Source organism: Apteryx rowi, unplaced genomic scaffold, assembly GCF_003343035.1.
Source record: "Apteryx rowi isolate R43461 unplaced genomic scaffold, aptRow1 scaffold_24, whole genome shotgun sequence".
Lineage (NCBI taxonomy): Eukaryota > Metazoa > Chordata > Aves > Apterygiformes > Apterygidae > Apteryx > Apteryx rowi.
The window spans coordinates 3,376,179-3,385,876 of record NW_020448752.1 but is presented as its reverse complement, the minus strand read 5'-3'; the positions used below and the strand labels follow the sequence as shown (position 1 = coordinate 3,385,876).

Sequence of the window (9,698 nt, the reverse complement as noted above, 5' to 3'; positions counted from 1 at the left end):
GCGGGGGGGCAGCAGAGGGACGGGGATGGCCCGGGCTCCCCGCGCCGCCGGCGGCGGGCGATGGGGACAGGCAGGGAGCAGGGGATGGGGGCAGGCAAGCAAGGGATGGGGACAGGCAGGCAGGGAGCAGTGTGCAGGGAGCAGGGGACAGGCAGGGGCTGGGGCGGCTGGGCTGCACCACACCACAGGCAGCCTGGCCCTGCCTGCGTCCCCCAGCACGGCGCTACCCACCCTGGGTCCCCCCAATGCTCTGCCAGCTCCCGGCTCTTCCTTTTGGGACCGGCATCCCGGAAAGCACTGGCTGCCATGCGGGCTCAGGGCTGTGCTCCGGGGCGGAGGAGGCCTCCGGAAGGGAGCACAGGGAGCCCGGCGGTGCTGCTGGCATCCCCGGGCTCCGGCCGATGCTGGGCTGCCTCCACCTGGAAGGAGACCCGGCGTTCCTCGCTGAGGGGTTTTCCGTCTCGCTCGCAGCCGAGAGGGGCTGTGCTGGAGCCAGGCTGGCTGCCAGAGATCAGCGCTGAGCAGGGCATAACCAACGTGTCAGCCCGTGTGGGGGGCCTGGGGGCTTTGCCCTGCTGCCTGCGCCCCCCGGGCGGGAGCTTTTCGAGGACAGACAGCTGCTTTGCTGGTGGTGGGACGTGGCAGCACAGCCCCGAGGTGACGGCAAACGTCTGTGTGCTGGACTCGTGTCCGCTCCTCTCTGACCCGGGCAGGGGCATGGTGGTGCATGAGGCACCAGCTCACCTCAACCGCCTGGTCCCAGTCTGAGAAGCAACCCCCAACTTTCCCATTCCCTTTGGAAAATGTGTATAAGCAACGGTTCCCTTCGCAGGGTCCCCCCAGTAACTTCCCCTTCAGGATGGACCCTTCTTTGCCGAAATACTTCTGCGTTACCTAACCCAGTGGCCAGGGCTCCCGAGGGGTGAGAGCTGTTGTGCAATGCACTCTGTCCTTCCAGCCCCCCTAGCCAGCTCATCTGCAGGGCCCCCGCCGGCACAGCGCCCACGTGGGGGGTGTCTGCCCACCGTGTGCAGCGGGCAGATGTGCTGGCAGTCCTCGTCTCGTGCCAGTGCCACCCTTGCCCCAACAGGAGGTCAAACAGTGCAGCCAGCAGTGCGTTCAGGTGACTTGCAGAGACGGCCTTGGGAAACCGAGATGCCTCCCTGCTGGGCTCCCTGGCCCGGTGGCAACAGGCAGAAGGACCAAGCGGGGCTGTGCCACTACCTGAAGAGCTGCTGAGCCAAGGGCGACCTGCAGGAGCGACCGTGGAGGCCCCACGGTGAGAACTTCTCGCAGACACAAGCGTGGGGCCACGCTCGGGTCCAATCAGTGAGCGTCTGGCAGCTGCCGCGGTCACAGCGAGACCCTCTGCACCAGGACCACCGCGCGTGGCCTCCTGTCCCGCCAGCCCGAGGGAGGCAGGGCTCGGCTCCCTGCCGGGGAAGGCAGCGGCTGCCGCTGGGGGCATCAGAGACCTGGGGTGAGCTAAACCTGGGCTCCCTCCATGTGCGGCCAGCAAGGCTGGGAGACGGGAAATTGGGGAGTTTGGGAAGCGAGGGCTGACTCTGTGATGAGAAAGGCGGCTGGTTGGAGATGGTGGCTGTGGGCGAGCATCCAGGCAGATGGGGAAGGATGCTCTGGTGAGATCAGAGGGTTCAGTCATCTCTTCTTCCTCAGCACCTCCAGGACCTGCTGTTCTGTTCCCAGTGGTGATGTGCAATTGCTAACAAGGGCTTCATCTTCATCATGAAAGAAAATAAGAGGAGTAGCCACCAGTGTCTGTAGGTACTACCTTCCTGCACACACCGAGCGTTAACCTTTCCTAATCCTGGCCTCCGGCCATGGCCGAGGCTGAGAGGCAGAGAGCCACCCGCCTCCAGCGCTCCTCCGCTCCAGCGGGATGAACTTTCCCAGCCTGGCTGCGGGCCCACATGCCGAATCTGATATGCATGCGCGGCCTCCCCGCGCACCAGCCCCCTCTCCCACCCCCACGATCTTCAAAGCTGGAGACCTGGCAGCCGTTCTGAAACCCGGGCAGAGCTTCTATGCCACAGCTTGGCACGGAGCTCAAAGGCTCAATTAGCAACATCTGCTTTTGTGGGCTATAAAACCCGCTCCCTGCTCCCCTCCCTCCCTCCGAGCGCTCACAGCTGGGAGCAGCATGGAGCCATGGCCGGGGAGCCCCTGCGCTGGCGCTGCGGACCGGGAGCGCCGAGGACCGGGGAGGCTGCCCAGGGCAGGAGCTGGCTGCCRTGGAGCACGTTGTGCTCCTTCACCGCAGCTCTCCAGCCCCCCTGGCTCCCGGCACCCGGTTCCAGCGAGAGGATGGTCGAAAGGGGGGAGAAGCAGGTGGGGGAGGCTGGGTGGCCAGCGGGGAGCAGCCGTCACGTGGTGGGGATGGAGCCGGCAGTGGTCAGCAGATACCTCCTGGAGCAGGTACGCGGTGGGGTGGCGCATGCCTGGCCCTGCTCTCCAGCTAAGAGCCGCCAGGAAAGGAGCGGAGCAGGGCTGGCAYGGTTGGAAGGGCTGCGGGCGAGCGGGGGGTGCGGGGAGCAGCCTGGGCTCTGCGGCCAGGCCAGCACCGTGGGGACGTCCCAGYGAAGCCACCTGCCCACCACAGCCTCCTCCCCAGCCTGGTGCAGCTCTGCTCTGGCGTGGCACGAGCGCGCGAGGTCTCGGGCAGCTGGTGAGCGCCTCTGGCTGGCTGCGCGTGCAGGCTCTGGTCGCCAGCGTGGCTGCCGGAGAGCCGGTTCGGAGCGCTGACGTGGAGCTCGGCGCCTGGTCCCGCCGGCTCCTCGCCTCCCCGCTGCCATCGCCACAGCAACTGCAGCCGCCCGGGAAACCTGCCCGCAGCAGCTCTCCTCTTCCGTGCGAGACGGGCCGCGCGCGGGGGCYGCGGGAAGCCCCGGGCGCGAGCACAGCTGCAAGCCCCCGCGCACAGCCGGTCCCGGGAACGGCTGCAAGGCGGCTCCTTCCCCGGCAGGGCTGCCTGCATGTCCGTGCTCCGGGCAGAGCGTGGCCTGACCACGCCGGGAGGTAGCTGGGGTGGCACCAGCMGTGGACCTGGCGTGACCACTTGCGTGTGCCCTCCTGTCGGTCGGGGCAGCTGAGGCGATCCGAGCCCTGGGCCGAGGAGCTGGGAGCACGGCAGGCCCCGGCCAGCGGCTCGGCTCGCCGTCTGCAGGCTCTCCCAGGAGAGCCGTATAGAAGCAGGGCTGGATGCTGTCGACATCGTCCTGGGCACAGCTAGGAACGCGGCTGGGCGGCGCCGCGCCGGGGTCAGCGGGAGCCAGAGCCAGCCCGGGGCCGAGGCATTTGGGAACAAGCACGGCACTGGCGGGGTGAAGTGCGTGCTGTCCCCGGCGAGGGCTGCTCMATCACGGCGGTCACCACCTTGCAGCCTGGACGCGGGACCTGGGGACTACTGAGGACCGTGACACCAAAGCGAGCAGCCCCTGGGACCCGAGGTATCGCTCCCTGCTGTTCCCAGCCTTACTGCGCAAGGCTCCGGGATGCACATCCCCCTCCCGCCTGCCTCCCGGCTGTTATTTCATTGCATTTGCTTTACTTGCCACCAAAGCAGGGGCTGCTGGGGACGCGGAGCTCCTGGGCTCTCTCCTGAAGCGAAGCAACCTCAGGCATGCTCGTGCTGCAGCAAGGCAGCCGCGGGGCGTCGGGAGAAGGCCTTGCCCTGGAGATTCCTCCGAAACCGAGCAGGGCCTGCCCAGCCCAGCGGTCCTCCAGTTCTCCTGGCCAGAAGGCGGGAAGCAGCAGGGCTCGCGAGGCTTGTTGCCGCATCGCTGATGAGAAGCGTAGCGGAGATGTGAGGCTCGTTCCCCCCGCGGTGCCTGTAATGCTCYGGGGGTGGGCGAAGCTGCTCCCGCTACCCGTGTCCTGGCCGTGAGCTGGGAAGAAGGCTCTGCGTGGCAGGGACTGGATTTTAATGACTCCAGGCCAGGTGTCGGCCCCTTCTCCAGCTTCCCCCTTCCCAGACCTGCAGGCCCATGGGGGTCCGGACTGGCAGGGGGCTGATTTCTAAAGCTGCTGGTGCACGAGTGGGTGCAGGCGCTCTGAGGGGTGATGCACCTCTCCGTCCACGTGATGTGCGATGCACCTCTCCGTCCGTGCCAGGTGCAGCCCCCACGCACACGTCTGCACTGCCCTGCCAGCGCGCCCTCCCTCGTCGCGGGGCAGGCGCAGACCTTCCCCCTCCGTCCGGGCAGGCGGTGGGCAGCGCCGGCACCAGCCGGCATCGCTGGTGGGCCCAGCTGCCTGGAGCAAAGCAAGGAGAGAAAGGAGAGGGCTGCAGAGCGGTGCTGGGCGAGGAGGGAAGGAGCCAGGGCAGCAGTGTGCATGCATGTACGTGTGCACACGCGTGTGCCCCACACGGAGCCCTGGCGTGGGGGCACAGCTCAACACTGGGGTCGAGCCCCGCGGTTCAGGCACGGCTACAGGACCCACCAAAAACGTCTGGCCAGGGCTGCTCGTGGGGCGAAGCCGTCCGGCAGCGACTTCTGCCTCCTGCAACTCCTCCCTGAAATTCCGGCTTGCTCAGTGAAAGGCGCTGGCGGTTCAGCTCTCCAGCGGTGACCAGGCTGTAGTCGTAYCTGCAGGGAGAATGACAAGTCCTCAGGCTCCACCAGCCTCCGCTCTGCCTACTCCAAGCTCGGGTCAGCCTCATGGTAAGGAGCAGCTCCCTGGGCTGGGTCTTGGAGCCACGGTCTCCTCCGGACCGTCTCGCCCAGGGCGCTTCCCAGCCGCCCCCAGGATCCTATCTGTGCCCCGCAAGGCTGGAGGTGATGTCCCAAGCCGGGTCCCCTCGCACCGGTCCCAGCAGCCACCTCCTTTCCCGGGACGCAGCTACCACCGCAGTGCCAAGGACTGGTGCCGCTCGCCGTCCGCGAGGCTGGACGCAGGGAGRGCACCACGGCGTGGCACAGCATCGAGGCGCCGAGTACTGGCGGAGCACTGAGCCCCCAGGCTGGTTTTGGCCACGCTCTGTCCAGCCCAGAAGATCTCCTCTGGGCTCACAGCTGACCGTGTGGGGCACTTGCAGGTGTTAGGACGTGTGAGGGTGGTGTGCCCTGGCCCGCTCTGTCCTCTTGGTGGTTCAGGCCCCGAAATGGCCGGCCAGACTGCRTCTCTTAACCAGCCTATTTTAATCACAGAAATTAAAAGTTGCCCTGCATTACCCTCAGTATCCTTCGCACTGCTGTGGTAGGCATTCAGTGCTATAAATCACCATTCAAAGTTTCCATTTTTCTTCTCCTTTTAAATTCCCAGATTAACTCTGCAGACTGCCACCRGCTGCGGTTTGCAGCGCCAGCAGCATCAGCCCCGCACCGGCCATGCCTCGCGCCGGGCTGGAGCCAGGGCGATCGCCCGGTGGTGCCCGGGGACGGCTCAGTCCCGCTGGTCTGCAAGCGAAAGGCGGGGGCTGCCCCTCTCCTCCCTGGGGCTGCTCCAGCTTTGGACCCTCGGTACGCCGGGCACGAGAGCACGAGGCAGGAGCTGGGCTCGCAGCCTCCAGCCTGGTGGCAGTGCGGGGACGGTGCAGTCCGTGTTCTGCAGCCCAGGTCCTGCTGCATGTGTCCACGTGCCAAGCGCCATCCCGTCGGTCCCTGGAGAGTCTCTTCGTGGCAGTGCTTCACCAGCGCCTGGGGACGTGCCTGCCCCGGGGTCTGTTAGCTGCTCCAAGCATCCTTCTCCATCCCCTCTTTGGAYGTCAGGGCCCTCTCCTGTTTGTACTTAATGACTTGCCTTTCCCAGCAAAGCAGCAAGATCCTGGGAAAGCACATCGTGGACCTGCACGAAGAGCAGGCCACCCCTTGTCAGATGGCTGCTGCATCTGGAAAGAAAACGCTGTCATTACTCTGCCAGTGGCGTCCTAGCTGGCTTACCCTGCCCTGGAGTCCCTGGCGCTGATTATTAGTGTCAGCTAACGATGGCAAACAGTCTCCAAACCCTCTGCAGATGCAGGCGCTCCCTGGGGAAGCACCAAGGCAGAGACTGGCCTGGAGCTGGCATTCCCAGCTGAGCAGCCGTGCTGCTGGGATCCAGCCCCTGTGCTTGGCGTAAGGGTAATGTTAACAAACTCTGTCACTCCTTGAATAACAGCAGCAGCAGCAGCAAGYGGAGAGACGCCCAAGGAAGGCTGAGCAAACGAATCAATTCTCTCATGGAGGGACACGTGTAAACCCCTGTTTTTGCAATAAAAGAGCAGAGAGTGGGAGGAGCAGTCAATGTTTTCTCAATGAGGGCAAACTCCCAGGTGGAAATAGCACCGTGCCCTGGAAACGGACCCCTCCATCAGACAGTGTCTGCGCAGGCCTTAGCTCAGGCAGGGTGCTGGTGCCAGCCAAGGGATGCAGCACCCAGGTGGGCTCTCCCTGTGCCTTCCCTGCACCCTGATGCTCCATGTGCAGGGAAGGACCAGGCCTGGGGCAGAAAGCAAGCAGAGGAGTCAGCAGACTGGGGAAGAAGGTGAAGTAGGATGGGAACAGTGGGGCTATTGGAAGACATGTAGAAGATAAAAGATAGAGAAAAAGCTTGAAAGAGACTTAAAGAGCAGGTCCCCGCTCAGGACCGGAGCAGGAAAAGATCCTCTCTCCTGACGCGGAGGCGCAGAGCCCCTTTGCTGCCCGCCCTGCGAGCCCGCAGGGAGGAGCAATGCACATAGCAGACTGCACAGAGCAGTCCCCACGGATGGGGCAGCTGCTGGCRTTCAGGAGACTAAGCCGGAGAACGCAGCAGATTGCTGGCCTCCTGCCTGCCGTGCTCTCCCTGAGCCAATGCGAATACTCACGGCATAAAACCAAAGGCCACCCTGGGCTGAAACAACGGTACCTGGCACGTGGAGATKCCGGGGGAGGTGAAAGCCCCCCAGCAGCACAGGCTGGGACGAGTGTCAGAGATGTAAGTCCTGCTGCTGCCCCTTGGCACGGCTTAGCAAGCCCGGGGTCACCTGCTTGTGGTCCCGGTGCCTGCTCCAGGCGTGCTCAGACTGCTCCGGTTTCTCCCTCGTAGCTGTACCGGTGCCTCCRTTTCCTACCAGAACACAAGACGCTTGGCGGACAGGGGCTGTCTCCACCAGACTCCATCCCTCTCCTCCATTCCTGGGGTGAGGAGCTGCAGGAAACTGCCTGGCACTTACACCTGCGGCAGGCAAGGACGGAGGTYGCTGCGGCCCCCGACGCGTCCGCTCGCACCTGGCGCAGCTCCCCCTCCGCAGAGCAGCGCCTGGGCCGCAGACCCCTGCTCCCAGGCCCCACGCAAGAGATGGGGTATTTCTCCCGCTCGCTGCAGAAAGGGAAGCGAAGACGAGCTTTTCTGTTTTTGCATGTTAGGATCCACCTAAAGCTTTTCCTCGTGGTGGGGTCACCGTCTTCTCCCAGCGGCCCCGTCCCAGGAGGCAGCACTCTTACCCTCTCAGAGACTCAGCCAAGCGTTTCCCTGTCTTGAAGTCCGTGTCCCAAGGGTCAGGTCGCTCACAGAGATCACTGTTCAGGGTTCGTTTCCTGACAAGGCAGCATCTGTGCCTGCTGGATCAGGGCACATTTCTTTGCAGATATAGACAGAGGGAACAAAGTTAGTATTTTGTTTCCAAAATAATGGCTCCAGTTGTCCATGCCCCAGCCCATAGTATAACTGTATGTTGCCAAGACATGCACAGACAGTCGTGGTAAAGAAACCGCACCAGAGAAACCCCCAGGCCTGCAAGAATACCTCTCCCAGCTATTGCACAGGACTCCTCCCCAGCCGGGCTGCGGGCCTGCCGGCAGGGCGAGCAGGGATGGTTGGGAGGAGCCGAGGGAAGCTGTCTCCTGAGCTCTGCGTTGCTCCACAAGTGGCAAAGGCCTCTGTGCCACAGCTCGGAGAAGTTAAGCCTCCACCGTGGGTTGCAGTTTTGCTTATATCACTTGCAGTGACGTTCGGCATTTGTTCGTTCCGGCTGTAAAACCACTCTTGGCTGGTCACCATATATCGCCTCACCTCAGTGCCTTGGCTTGAGCAGAGCTACCTGTTGGAGTAGGTGCAGCTCAGGCACATCGGCCCTCCTAACTACCATGCCATCCGCTCCAGGATGGCTGCGCAGCAGGAGGGGGGAGTTCAGCCCCAGCTATATGGCTCCCCAAGGGGCTGAGCACCCCTCAGCATGGTGCCAGTTACCTTCTCCAAGGATCAGCCCTGTGCTCAGAGGGCTCCCACCTGCCAGCAAGGCTTGTCCTCCAGGGAATGAGGGAAAAGAGAGAAGGAAAGGAAGAAGAGAGCAGCTGGGGAAGATGAAGAGAAACCCAGACCTCTAGGAAGTGCCTGGGCTGAGCTGCAGGATGTGTGGCAGGTGAGGAACGGTCCTGCAATTCGTCAGTGGAGGCAGAGGTGGCTGAAGGCCAAGTTGCCCGTAGGCTTTGCTTGTTGGGATGTCGGCCAGGGCCGAGGTGGGATTGCACTGGTGTATTCTTGTCAGCAGCCCAGGTGCGGCTGGCAAATGGGAAAAGGGGAATAGAGTCCTCGGGTGACTTTCCCTGCGCCTGCAGGATCCCACGCTGGAGCTATGCAGGCCAGCCTGAAACCCCAGCCCCACTGGCATCAACCTGTGCTTCCCACTCCTCCCTCATGTTGTACCTGGCGTCAGGGAGGGGAAGCGACAGGGCCTGGAGGACCAGCTCCAGCACCTCTGTTGCTGCAGGGCTGTCAGCACAGCTGAGTGGCACGACAGGGTTGGGTCACTTGGGGACACAGCTTGATGAAAACCCCAGAAATAGGAACACTTGAACCAGTTCCCACAAGCCAGGTTAGTGCCCGAGGGTGAGGGTGGATTCCTGTGTGGGGAAGGAGCGTCAGAGCAGGCGCTGCCTGCCACTCTGCTAACAGCAGGATTTCGTGTTGCAGAGCTCTGCTTATTCTTTGTTCCTGGTGAGCTGATAGTCTCTTGTTTAACTAGCCCATGAACCCCCTAGTGGGGTGTTAGCAGGGGCTGGGACCCCAGCAACGTGAGGTTCCTGGGAAGCTGGCTTCCTGCTTAGTTTTAGTGCCAGCTCAGAACTCCCTCCCAGTGGCCCAGAAATTGAAWGCCTGGGGGCTCTTCCTCGGGGCGATCAGGGCTGAGGGCAAACAGTCAGGGAGCGCCCAGGGGACACGCCAGAGTGATCTCTGCTCTGCAGGCAGGAGCAAGCCTGCAAAGCCCTTGTCACTCTATTAGCACTGCTCTGGCTGCACCAGCRCATCCRCGGGGCCCCAGCTCGGGACAAGCAKCTGCATGGCAGCGACTGTATATCGTGGCCTTGCGGAGCTGGAGAGAATATTTTCCTCGGCCACTTGGCCAGATGGTCAGTGTTAATACAGCTGTGGGAGCGCCATGTGTCCCTAAGCGTGCCTATTGCTGTGGAGCACCGCACAGATGTCACCTGCCCTCGCAAAGCCAAAGGACAGCACGTGGCCCGTCGGCTTTGCTCGCTGCGACGTCGGCCAGGGCCGAGGGGGGATCGCACTGGTCTACCTTCGCCAGCAGCCCCAGGGCTGGCGCCAGGGATTTTACGAAGCGACGCACGTGGTGTCGCCCGGGACGGGCGTTATGCTGCTCGGCCCTGCCAGGACGCGGCGCGGCGGCGGTGTCCGGGGGGACGAGGCGCGGGATGGGGGCTGGCGGCGCGGCTGCCCCGGCCGGGGCCGCGGGCTGCGCTCTCGGGGGCTCGCGG

The 9,698-nt window shown here is 63.7% G+C and overlaps 1 protein-coding gene across 1 annotated transcript in view; it reads left to right on the top strand.

Annotated features, from left to right (window-relative positions):
- Window positions 1–2,325: 2,325 nt before the first annotated feature.
- FAM155B (family with sequence similarity 155 member B) overlaps window positions 2,326–9,698 on the top strand; it is a 40,924-nt gene continuing 33,551 nt past the window's right edge. Inside the window, exon 1 of the mRNA XM_026066291.1 lies at window positions 2,326–2,436. Within this exon, the coding sequence (XP_025922076.1) occupies window positions 2,326–2,436 (111 nt within the window). The remainder of the gene's footprint in view (window positions 2,437–9,698) is intronic.